This window comes from Ooceraea biroi, chromosome 3 (assembly GCF_003672135.1).
Source record: "Ooceraea biroi isolate clonal line C1 chromosome 3, Obir_v5.4, whole genome shotgun sequence".
NCBI classification, from domain to species: domain Eukaryota; kingdom Metazoa; phylum Arthropoda; class Insecta; order Hymenoptera; family Formicidae; genus Ooceraea; species Ooceraea biroi.
This window is the reverse complement of record NC_039508.1, coordinates 18,113,049-18,126,436: the sequence shown is the minus strand read 5'-3', so window position 1 is coordinate 18,126,436 and position 13,388 is coordinate 18,113,049. Positions and strand designations below refer to the sequence as shown.

Below are 13,388 nucleotides of genomic sequence, written 5' to 3'. Positions count from 1 at the left end.
ATTTATTTGTTTTATTCCCAAAATAATTTCCAACACACGTGTTTCACTTTTAATTTCAAACCATCAACATGTTCAGTGTTGAAGTTGAAGAAAATGAGAAAAATTGAAAAATGACAAACTAAATATATTCTATACTCCCGGAATTAATAGAAACCAAACTTGTAAGACTTTATATGTCCACTATCTTACTTGAAAAACATTTTCCAAAATCCTGCATAATTTTATTGTACACATAGACATATAAAATTTTATGGTATGTAACAAGTACATATTTAAATATAGCATACTTATACTCATTAAATTTTATCTAACAAGCTTGCATCACAAGTTTATGGACAAATTATGAGGTTATCAAAGTATTTTTATAAACATGCTGTACATTGAAGCATCAAATGTGAAATTAATTAAAAGTAAAATAAACAAAATAAAAAAACTACAATGTTTCATAACGGTTAAAAGATTTTATAAGATATATTTTGTTACCTCAAGATTTTTATAATAAAATTACATTCACTCTGAATGATTACTCGAACACACACTACATATAAAAAAAAGATTAATGCACATTGTAGATGTTTACAAAAGTTCATAAAGTCGCAAATATAAGCAAGGTCACAAATTGGAAGTATTGCTCAACGAAAACTCGCTTCAAACATTAAAAGAGCTTGCAGGATAGCTTAGAGTTAATGAATCAACAGTATCCCACCATTGGAAAGCAATTAGAAAGATCCAGAAGGAAGGAAGATGAAGTTTGAATATGAACTTTTGCAATCGCCTAGCACTTGGAAAATAATATAGTCATAAAAGAGTAGACTGAATATACGAAATATATTCAGTCTACTCTGTTTTATATATAATACATAATATTAAATTATAGTAAAAGAAAAGCAGAGGAAAAAAAAACTAAATGCTTCTATCCTTTGGGATTCTGGAGTGGCTAGTGAATTCCTTCGTATTACCGACTGAATGAATGAGTTTTTTAAATAAATTTTAATCTTTTCATTGATAGCGCAGAATGAAAAATCCTTTTTCACGATATCAAGGAACTAGTCTTGTTACACTTGGTCACGGATTTCACATGTGAAATTTGGCATGAAATTTTAACAATTTAGCTTTTTTATTACGCTTCTAAATTCACTTCAAAAAGCATCATCGTATTCGTTTATTGTGTCTCTAGCGTGCACAACAGCCATTTCGTACGTACAAAGCGCCAAATTTTTATATAAAGCACATTATTGAAGTAGAAAATTGTAATTGTCGAACTTTTTTCCGTTTCGAACAGAAAATCTTGTTGTCCACGTTTCATTATTGTGTGTACTTTAATCATGGAAAACGATTTTTCATTCTGTGCAAATAAAAAGAATTCTTTAGAAAAAATTACTTATTCCGCGGATAATATAGACAACTCCAGGATCCCCTTAATGTTCTCTCTCTCTCTCCTTCAGAATGTTAGTTTTGGGGGTAGACAGATATGACCAATGGTAGGCTTGGTCTCTCTATGTCCAATAACAGACAGCCACATATAGGTTCGCAACAACTTGTTAACGTCCCTCCATTTTCTCCTCCATTTTCAGAACTCATATCTGATTTTTTTTAGAGAAATGCACAATCACAATAAAAAATACATGAAAACCTGAATTACGGGTAAGAGATAAATTACTATCACGATCGAAAATTTTATTACCGTAAGAATATTCGACCGAAAAGTGTTTAATTAAGCTCCGCTTGCCTCGTCCATCTTCGAAAGAAAAAAGGAATAGTTATCGAAAAATGCAACGAGACTCAAAACCGAAGTTCAAACTTTCGACAAACGTACGCGTGCACGTAATAAGTAGAGAAAAAGATCGCTCGAACGAGCGATTTGCAGTGAAAAAAGTTACATATTAACGTGGCGTGATTCACACGGATCGCCTGTAAACGCGAGTGCACGACATATCCGCATACATACCGATATCGAGAATTCTACTTATCGAGACTAGCACTGGCACTGGCACTGTACGAAGAAAACTACATAAAAATCACCAATCAATTTTATTTTTACTCGTCTTTTTCATCACACATCACTATGCATTTATCGAGTAGTTTCGCGATCCGAAGTAGACAGAAGAAACTAAATGGAATCGTAGATGAGACTGTAAGACTGCCACTAGGTGGCGCAAATGTCTATATTACGACTAATATGGCGGCGCCACTTGTCTAAAAAGTTCAGTTTTCCTTGTAGATAGAGGCAAACAACGGAATCGAGAGCGATCCAAGCCCTTGTTCATCATCGTCAGATATCGTGATTCGTGTATCCAATTAAGAGCGACATACCATGAACTTAAAGGAATAGAATGTACGAATGAGAAATGTGGTAAAATGTTAGTTCCCAAGGTTTATCGATACGACACATTGTTATGACGAAAAGTATAGTTTGTTGCAACAGAGATGAAAGAAAAACATTTTCATTTTAAATCAGGAAATTTCACAATTTTGGAAAATATCGATCGAACAAATATCGACGAAAAATGCAAAACTCCCGTTTTTGTGTTTAATAAATATATTACCAATATTAATGGATTTTGTTAACTAATTAACTCTTAAATCGTTACTTCCCTCAAGAACAGTTATTTAAAAGCTGTTAACGAAATTGCACATGAAGATTTGAGAGAGCTATGAAAACTATTTGTGTAACTCTCGACGCACTAAAAAGTTTATTGTCAATATTTAGCCAAAGTAGTACTAATCGCATTAAAGTATTTCTTACCGCGTTGTAAAACGAATGTGTATTATGAATAATTGTTTAATCTATTTACTTGTATTTTTTACCGTGTATATACTATGTATACAATGTAACGCACGAACGACAATTATGGTTGACACATCATTACGTAAATCGTGTCGCCAGCGGTATATCAAAAAGAAGTTTATCGATGTAAAATTGCGAGAACATCCTTTCTCTTACTCTGTGCAAATTCTATACGATGCGCAATTACACCAATACAAAATGACAGGATTGGTACTCTCTCTCTCTCTCTCTCTCATATGCTCTTTTCTATGAGAACGTCAGCAGAGTCACAAAACTTACGTTGGGAGTACGAGACATACTCGTCTCACACAATGGCGACTTGGCAATGGCATATGACAATGATCGCGATCACTTTCACAATGACAGTAAAAATGATTTCGTAATAAAACATACTATTTTGCGAGGTTGCTAATGTAACAAATCGCACTTTAAATGCCAATTAAAACAAATATCTATTTTTTTCAAAGAACTTTCGACCTATAATTCGAGGTCTCGTTGTCTTTTGCCTTTAAAGTATTAACAAATTAATTAAAACAATAATTTATTACTTAAAAATTAGATTCAATTGCGAGTAATGCTCAGATCATTACGACAATTACTTGTTTAAATAATTACGTGCAAATAAAAAAAATAAGAATGTCATTCACATTAGATTCAACTTTAACGCGATTAGTTCTGAAAGAAAGAACTGCTTTGTGTGTGTTTGCTAAGAGACGATCTTATTTTTGCGCACCTGATAAATCATTACACTCGGGAGAATCGGCAGGCGATGCATTGATCGTCCTCTGTTTCTCAGTACGATCCTGCGTCCGGAGCGTTTCAGCCCTTTCCTCTTTCCCTCCCCGCTCGATCGTGTAACAACGTGTGTTTCGTCGGTACGTGTCTCCCTTCCCGTTTTTTTCCCCGAACCGACGCACAAAATTACACTACGCACAATATGTAGTTACGACAGCACTAATCGCCTCTCATGATTTCCTTTTTTCGACGTTCTCACAGCGCTCTCTATGGTCGTCCGCAACGCCGTGTGTAGAACTAGAGTATCGAAAAAGATGACGAGCTTGCTTCGCTTGCATCAACGCTGTGATGTTCATTGCAACGGGAAGGAACAACGAGAACGATCGTGCGTCGTCATTACAACGTGTTTTAATATCACTCGGAACTAACCGTGGCTCAATGCATCTTCTTTGTCAGTCTCATAGATGAAATCATAAGAAGAGCGGACCAAGTCGTGCCAATAAGTCGAACCGTTAACGTAACTCGTCTCACGATTTTCTACTCCATTTTGTGCGATGCGAAAATCGTATATCGTAAAACACTCGCTTCATCTACTCACCCGTTAACCTCATAGAGAGACTTGTTCTATTAAGTTAGGAGTCACGTGTGCGACTCTCTTTCGAGTGATCTTTATCGTTTCTCTTTACACAAATTGCTTCTCCAATTTGTGTAATTTTCTTGTAAGATATTTCACTTTTCTCTTTTTGCGGACAAGATAAGTACGATTTTACTTGCCGTGCCGTGTAGTTTATGTGTGTGTAAAAATTCCCCAACGAATTTTACCCCTAGAGGGAAGCACAATGAACTCCGTGGAGGAGCACGAATCGGACTCCGAACGAGCGACGCAAATTTCTATTGATTCCCATTACCCATAAGGTTAATGCGACGAGTTGGCGACGAGTTCCTGCGCACAGTTAGCGAAGTTCCACTCAATTTCGTTCCGTCTGAAACTTTTCACTTTTTGCTATTTGATCACTCGCAAGTTGAAAATTGCCGTCACTTGTATTTGAAGCGCAAGAAAATGCGAATGTACGTGTCGTTACACGATCAAATTCATCGCATAATTACTCTCTCGCATCCAGTCGGATTCCAAAGTGATCAGATTGTCTATTTATTGCTGTTGCCGCCTCTATCATATAGCCAATTTTAGTAATTCAGGCGACAAGCCTTGATTATCATTATAAGATATATATTTTCAGGTGAAAATTCCTTGCCAGGCGTTAATGGCTACTGCCTCCTATAACCTCCTATTTCGATTAGACGTAAACATGGGTTGCTTTATGCACAAACAAACGTGTGTTTGATCTACTTTCATCCATTCGATCGATATAATACCGTATTCATTCTGGATACGGTATTGTCAAACAGAAGCTCAGACTCTAACGACTTATCCGAAAATCGCAGAAAATAATCTGTCATAATAATCACGATTTAAAACAATCACTTCTCGCGATTGTTCCACGTATGATTCGTTCATGATTATTTATTATTCCCGTAACTTCGGACAAAACTATTAGAACGTATTTGCATATGAGAACATACAAGTAATATTATTTTGCCACCTCTCGTTACTCTCGCGTTTCACATTTCTATCGAGACTTTTCTCCTATCATACATGCTTAACCAGTGATGAATTACTCGATGGCTTACAGATTACGTCACTCATGGTCCTGTAGCAATGATCGACGATCGTAATTTCGAAGGACCGCGATTCCTCCTGTCGTGTAAATAAAATCTATCGGATTGTCACTGTTACAACTGACACTATCAACGAAAGAGAAGCGCCACGATACCGCTAAGCACCGGTAGTAGCGGTATTACATAGAATACTGCGACGTGCCATGGATAAATTCATCATTATTGCATATACATCCGTGTATATATGTGTATATATGTATATATATATGTTATGCGCAACTGAAAAACTCGATACACAAGAAACATGTTTTTTCGCGATTGGCCTCTCCGTGATTGACTCTCGATGCAATTGTTTTTTTCGAGACGTTCTTCTCTCGCTGCAAGATATACGTCTTTTTTGTCGTTCCGTGTATCGTCTGTTGAGAAGTATGAAAGCTCGCGTTCGTGATCTAATTGCGACAGGTGCAAAGGAGTAGCTGTAAGGCACACGACGTTTCGCACAATGGCCGCCTGGTGCATGGTGTCGTGGCAAAATCATCAGTTTTACGCCATTCCCGCTGAAAGCGGGCGATCATGTCCCTCTAGCAACTTTAACTCGCAACAGCTCGTGACTCGCTGCAGCGTGATTTCACGACACGCGATTGCAATTTCCAATCTTTAATTTCCTACGTGATCTCTATCCTCCCTTCACATTTTCTAATGAGAATGTGTAGCATATTTTGAGCAATTGTACGAATGATACGTGATCATGTTTACTTTCCTTCTCTTATTCGAGATAACCAACGACATAGTAATGGTGAGTTAAGATACGATTTGAGGAGACGAAAGGGAAAACTTGGACGAGATCTCGTGAAGTATACGCATGGCATATAATTTCAGTCGCAAAGGTGCTAGAATAATCATGATCGCCTAGAATGTTATCTTCTGTTCAAACGCACATTATTACATGTAAGTTATCCGTGTGCGTTTTACAAATTGTCAGTCAAATAGCTAAGGCTAGGCTAGCCTCACCATAAGATTACAGAAATACTAAGAAAACGAAAAAAAACTATTTTTAAATATAATTAGAATGAAAAAAATTAATGAAAAATCGAGGTATGCTCTACGATCAATAGTTGATAATTTCGATGTTTTCAACATGCATTTTCATGATTTTATCAAGCACGAGTTTGAATCAAATTACGATTTCATAATAAGCCGATTTAGGCTTGCAATTAGGCTCACAATTATTATCACAAAAGATGCAATCATATCGATCGTATAAAGTGGTTTCACGATACTATTCGCGACATAAAATCCTCGTTTTTGTTGTTCGTTCGCGAGTCGCGCACATTACTTCGTGTCATGAACGATCGTCACAGTTTCAACACTTATGCACATAGGGAAAATGGATTTGCCTCTAGAGAATTAGTCGCAGAAAACGTGCAGAAAAGTAGAATGCAATAAGATCCGGGTAAAAAATTTTGTGCAATCAGGCCATTTCCATTTTGTAATCCCAGAAAGTCGACCTGAATGAATTAGCTAGGCTCCATCCAGGGGTATGCGTCATGGACAGATCAAGTATGTGAAAGAAGACAATCCCAGCAGGTTGAGTCATTGATAAAAGAACATATAGCACGAAGTTAGAGTTCCTAAAAGTACTTCGAGACTCTTTCTCCAGGGGGAATCTAGGAACGAAACATCAACTTTCTGATTGGTGCAACTATTTTGAAGCAAAAGTTGATTGAAAAGTTCATAAAGATTTTTTATTTAAACAGAACTGCAAGAGCAATTAATTGCTTCTTCTTCTAAAACAAATGGCTCCCGATACCACACGAGTTCGATACGGCCAAAAAACAATGCAATTAATTCTTCTTCTTCTTAGTGTTTAATGGCACCCGATCCCTTTCAGGTTCGATACGGCCAATTGCAAAAATGAATGAAATACGAAATACGAAATACGAAATACGAAATAACAAGTTGAAAAAAAAGAAAACTCGGAACAACCGTTGTGCACCTGACGATTGTCCCCTTCGGAATGAATGCAATTAATTAATTGCGTTATGTGTTATGCAAAAGTCTGTGTTTCTGCCCTATAGTTTGCACGAGGTTGGATCGAGCTAATGACGCGCCACCTAGTGAACGTCGGGCCAATGAAGAGCATTAGCGAATCGCTTCGAACTGAGCCGCGGCAAATTAAAGCCTAACGGCCGTTCGCTGTTTTGATGTCAAAATTAGACAAACAACTTGCCCTCCGGCAGATTCCCAATCTTTGTGAGAGTTCTCTTGTAGTTTTGATAACAGCCTTCGATCGCGTTCGGGAACCTTTTAGAAGTCGGAGGACTAATAAAACTCTGGAATGCTCGTCGTCGCACCTATTTGTCACGGCTGCGAGTCAGAGCTCATTCCGAACGTGTTCGAGTTTTCGGCAATTTCGCGAGTTTCATTGTTCGAGTCTCCTCGAGATACCTTTCATCGCGTCTTGTTATTGTTGTTCACTCGGTACGCGTTCGATTTTGTGATTCAGTTGCAACGTACAATCATTTTGTAAAAGACATGTGGTGAGACAAGATATATGCTGTTCTACTTACAGTTATCGTGACTGAGTACTCCCCAGCCTTTATCCTGTGCTACATTCTCGCTCGACGCCCGATCCTTGTCTGGTTCTAACCTAATGTCTCCATCGAGAGCGTGCACTTAACTAACAAACTAGACATCCTGAACCAGAGATCGGCCACTGCATGATCGATTTCTGATTGGCTCGCGCACGTGGAGTAAAACCGAAAGTAGTTTTTGTTCTTCTCTTTTTTATTTTGTGTGTTCTGAACTTCGTGTTGTTCATTATATATTCGGTTCTCAATTAATTTCTCTTGCAATTCTGTTATTTTAACTTGTTTTGTAATTATATCTTTTTGTAATAAATTTTGTTAATCCGTTGTTGTGATTGTTTTTGCTGCAAATTGCTAACTATTGTATCTATATATAGTATTTTCTATAAATGGTATTGCTGTATCCTTTAAAAAACGATGATGTGCGGGGAACAGTTAGTCTACTTCATGGAAATGTTTGTAACAAACTTTAAATTTTTGCACTATTGTCATAATTTTTTAACTTTATATTATTAACTTATTCAGCGCATCTGTTTAGATTTTTAGGAAATTTATATGATGGAACTCCAGAATCACAGCTAGAGAAACAACAAGCTCATCTCATCTTCTCTTTCTGTAAAATATCTTTGTTTAGTCAATGATATGTATGTACAATAAAATTAATCATAGAAATTAAATTAAAAGTATATAAAGTAAAACATATACATTATATTAATTACAGAATAATTATCATGATGGAATACTGTGACATGATGAATATAATGAAATGTTTAATTTCAAATATTCGGATAAACACATATTCGGAAATATTCGAATAAACACATTTTTTCGGAATATTTCCAGTGAAAAATATAAGTAGTATATAGGTTTGTTCACTAATACTATTTTTCTTGCCTTAAAGTTTTCAAGAAAATCTGAAAAATTCATGAAATATCTTAATGTTTACATTAGAGTTGATAATGTACGTCATAGTTATTTTGTTAAAAATTATTTATTAAATATTTTTATATAACGCTGAAGATAAAATTGATAGAAATAGTATTAATATTGTACATTTTTCTCTTTCATAAACACTAATTATAACTCAGATTTCAAAAGCTATTAATGGTTCGCTGTTGCTTAAATATCTAAGATACTATTCATTTAGTCATTGGCTGATTGTACTCAAATGTACTATTTGATACGCGTATCAAACGACCACCGTATAGTTAGCAGACAAATATGATAAATCTTTTTTTTTAATTGCAATCGTTTGGGAATCGTTTGGCAAAGTTTAGGAAACCACTTTTAGAGTTTGGGAAATAATAATTGCATCTCAAAATAAAGTTTCATGTCATCAACCAGACGTGAAGCCAAAAATCTAGGGATTTTTTGACCCTAGCCTATGTTTATAACTTCGATGACAGTCAAGGACCGACGAGTTTACACAATGGTGCAATAAAGCGTTGAGTAGCATACAGGCGTCTGTGGATAGTAAGTCTTGTGCTACAACTACAATTCTCTTATATATTTTTGAATTTTTGTACACGTACATATGCATTCGCAGTTCCTACATTTCTTGGATTTATGCGGGACGTTGAATCGGCGTATGAGGTTAAAAATTACGTTCGCCTGTATCTTGGTGACACTAAGCAGAGCACGGAATTTGATAAGCAATTCCTGGAGAAACGAAGCAAGTGGCGATCAGCGCAACGTTCTCAGGCACAAACGGATGATCTGTGTAAGCCAGCGCTGGCAGTTAATCCAAATGCACCTGCACAATTTCAGGCAGTAAAGGTATATTCGCAAAGTAGAAAGTAAATTAGACATTAATATTAATATTTTTTAAATATTAAGTAAGAATAGAATCATAATGTCACACTGGCAGATGTGTGCACAACGTTAAATATTAAGTATCTCTTTTCTTATTCAGGGAAAATCCAAGAAACCAAATAAGGGATAGATATTCAAAGTAGATAACAGAATTCTTGGCTTCAGTGTAACCGCGGCACCCGATCGTATTAATGTAGGTGACCACGATTACGGTGAAGGAGCCTGAGCTGTTTTGTCAGTTTACCTCATGGAAATGATGCGTCGCTCGATTCATCAAACAGTTCGTTATTTATTTATTGTAATCAATACATGCTAAATGGATGCTGAGAGTCCCACCATGGGTATTTCTTAAGATATATAAAGACTTTTTATGATCCACACACGTGAACGAAGAACTTATCCCCCCAAAGGCGATCATTGATGATTGTCTTCAATCAGGATCGACCGGAGCGTGGTGTTATTTTCTTACATTATACACAAGAACTCCATTGTACATATTATTCAAAGAAGAATATTTCAAGAAAGAAGACGAATTTACTTTTTCTTAAGTACACGACAATTAGAGTTGGAAACTTTTATAACATTTCATCGTCATTGCGTCATTTAAAGTACAACAGATAAAAAGGAAGATAAAATATGCCAATCGATAAATTGTGCATGTGTGGAAACATGGTAGTCAATAGCATATGTGTATGTAAAGGTTTTCAATGAAAATGATGATTAAAACATACTTGTGAAGACGGCGGAAATGACCGTATTTGTAAACATAATATTGAATGTACAGTGCGTCAGATGTTTTTACTAAACGTATTTAATACAACGTGAATCCTATGGATTTTCATCCAGAAGAAAGAGAGATTTTCTTTGTTTTCTTGTATTACTCTTAACAAGTTCTACTTTAACGTACATTTTAAGCACGAAGAATCTTTCACTTTTTAACATTTTTTCGTCGTCATACAAATACTTATAGTGATAAAATACTCTACGCAGAATTTTAAGCACACGTGATGTTAATATATCTGATTAGAATCCCGAATAAGTTATGTATATGTCAGAAATTTTAAACTTATATCGAAAGCAGGAAGTTGCGATATTATAATAAACAAAGAGATATGATGAGCGAGAAAAAATAGTGATTCGACATACTTTTCTGATATTATGAAAACCTTTAGAAAATAAAACTAGCAATTCAGCATATAGTATTCCTCAGAATTTTTGATTTTGCAATAACAGCAATAGCAATTAAAAATAATATTCATAATGTGCATTACTACTTCCTCACCTTGGCAGCATGAAAAATCCTGATATCTTCCGATTGCTGCGTATACCTATGTGTGGATCTCACTGTCGTCAGCATAGTCTTGTACACATTGTGGTCAATCTAATGCTAAATTCAAGATATAAAAATTTCTGAAAGATTTAAATGATACATGTGTAAAAGTGTGTATTATAAACTTTTACTCGGTAAACTCTTTAAATCATAGCTAGCTCTATTAATACCTTGTTAGGACTTAACATTTATTTTCATTTTCTAATTGGACTAGACGTTGAAAAAACGTGGAATGTTGTGACAGATCTGACTACTGGTAATAATGTGATGGTTGTTATTAATTAAGATTCATTGATCTTCTCTTAGGATCAAAAGTAGGAGAAAACCATGAATCCTTACAAGAGAAAAATATATGTATGAATAGATTAATGTACAGAATAAGCAGTGATGATTAAACAAATTGATTTAAATTAAAATAATTAAAATGCAGGTAACTGATATTGTATCAATATTCTATTATAGTATCTAATCTATATATAACGTAATAAAATGAATATTATTATATTTTCAATTTGGTATTTTTATTGTTTCAAAAAATAAATTTATTATGTATCGAAATTGAAACGTCTTAATATCGAGAACATCACATAGTACATAGATACAAAGTTTCAGTTTACAATAATGGAAATTCAAATATAATACGCGTTATTTGTTAATGTTTCTATAAGTTAACATATATCTTAGACGTTTTTCTTCTATATGCTCTGTATACAGACTGCCTGTGATGTGAAAAATAAAGATATAACAAACTTGTGATGGGAAAAACCATATACTTACAATAAAATTATTTTATCTTATGCAAAAATATCTTATATTGTTCACTGAAATAATACAATAATAATTTACCAAGAAAATGTTGAAATGTTTAGTATCTCATATGTCAGATATGTAATTTTGACATAAATATCACTAGATTTGTTGCATGTATATACTTTTTAGCTAGAGTAGCAATCGAACATGATTGGTTCTTTTAGGGCAAACTTCTTGTTTATAATAGAAACATAATAAACGATGCAAATGTCATGTTTCCTTCTTCATTTCATTATGTTTTGTATTTTATGAACGTCTGCATTTTACTTAATCTTTTTAGAATTTTCTTTGTTATTAGATCAATGTGGATATAACTGACTCAAACTTTCTCGAAAGCTCTACGAAATTTATGAAAAAATTATTGTAAATATCCTACTAGAGATTCAAGAGGTCCAGTGGATACAACGTAGGTGTAAGGTCAAAGCACAAAGACACATAAAGGACCGTCTACAATGAATTGTAGTCGTAAATGTATCGTAGAATTGACCAATCACAGTTTGCTATTTTCCTTGCGATCAAAGAATAAGAAATTGGCCCTTAGCATGATATCTGCTAACTATACGCTTCATTAATCTTTGTTAATTATACAAATTATTGCTTCCCAAACTGTGAAAGTGCCTTCCTAAACTTGCCCAAACGATTCCTAAATGATTGCAATAGAAAACATTAGAACACAATGAGATATATCGAAGATTATAAACATTTTCCATTATATAGGGTATGGTCAAAAAATCCCTAGCGTTTTGGCTTGAAGTCTGGTTGATGACATGAAACTTAATTTGGAGATGCAATTATTATTTCCCAAATTCTAAAAACATTATAGGCGTATTTCCCAAATGATTTGGCGTTGAAAGAAGCGAAAAAGAACATTATTTGGAATGATATCTGCTAACTATACGCTCAACTAATTTTCATTAATTATTAAAAAACCATTACTTCCCAAACTCCAAAAGTGGTTTCCTAAACTTTCCCAAACGATTCTCAAATTATTGAAATGGAAAACAATGAGAAATATCAAAGATTATAAACGTTTTTCCATTATATAACCTATAGTAAAAAGTCCCTAGATTCTGACTGCAGGTCTGGTTGATGACATGAAACTTTATTTTGAGATGCAATTATTATTTCCCAAACTCTAAAAGTGGTTTCCTAAACTTTCCCAAACGATTCCCAAATTATTGAAATGGAAAACTATGAGAAATATCAAAGATTATAAATGTTTTTCCATTATATAGCCTATAGTCAAAAAGTCCCTAGATTCTGACTGCAGGTCTGGTTGATGACTTTAAACTGGATCTTGAGGGGAAATCATTATTTCCCAAACTCTGAAAACATTATAGGCGTATTTCCCAAATGATTTGGCGTTGAAATAAGCGAAAAAGAAAATTATTTGGAATGATGTCTGCTAACTATACGCTCAACTAATTTTCATTAATTATTAAAAAACTATTATTTCCCAAACTCTAAAAGTGGTTTCCTAAACTTTGCCAAACGATTCCCAAACGATTGCAATTAAAAAAAAAAGATTTATCATATTTGTCTGCTAACTATACGGCGGTTATCAAACGATCGGTGTAAACTAGGCTCATGGTGGAAATATACAAAGTGAAACAGTGCTCATAATGGCGGGCAAGAACCAATCAAAAAT

At 34.6% G+C, this 13,388-nt stretch overlaps 2 protein-coding genes and 1 long non-coding RNA gene across 16 annotated transcripts in view; 2 read left to right on the top strand and 1 right to left on the bottom strand.

Annotated features, from left to right (window-relative positions):
• LOC105286402 overlaps positions 1-7,882 on the bottom strand; it is a 33,377-nt gene extending 25,495 nt beyond the window's left edge. For 3 of the 11 annotated variants that reach the window (XM_020033993.2, XM_011351340.3, XM_020033991.2), the window contains exon 1: positions 3,522-5,705. The gene's annotated coding sequence lies outside the window, so the exon portion shown is untranslated. The other 8 variants (XM_026968467.1, XM_020033985.2, XM_020033989.2 and 5 more) reach the window with 7 other exon arrangements.
• On the top strand, positions 5,904-6,259 carry LOC109611459. Its single transcript, XR_002193855.1, has 2 exons — positions 5,904-5,996; positions 6,080-6,259. It is a non-coding gene; the product is annotated as an uncharacterized LOC109611459 (long non-coding RNA).
• Positions 7,667-11,434, top strand: LOC105286405 (GIGYF family protein CG11148-like). Of its 4 annotated transcripts, XR_003406368.1 has the most exons (7): positions 7,667-7,681; positions 7,773-8,243; positions 8,327-8,432; positions 8,510-8,654; positions 9,115-9,261; positions 9,335-9,564; positions 9,701-11,434. XR_003406368.1 is itself a non-coding variant. In XM_026968470.1 (3 exons), exons 2-3 carry the CDS (start codon positions 9,355-9,357, stop codon positions 9,728-9,730), a joined length of 240 nt encoding a protein of 79 aa, XP_026824271.1. In that variant the 5' UTR covers positions 9,089-9,261; positions 9,335-9,354; the 3' UTR covers positions 9,731-11,434. The 4 variants fall into 4 exon arrangements, 1 of the variants encoding a protein (XP_026824271.1); XR_003406369.1 differs by lacking the exons at positions 7,667-7,681; positions 7,773-8,243 and adding an exon at positions 7,726-7,740; XR_003406367.1 differs by having other exon boundaries at positions 7,773-8,654.
• Positions 11,435-13,388: the final 1,954 nt, after the last annotated feature.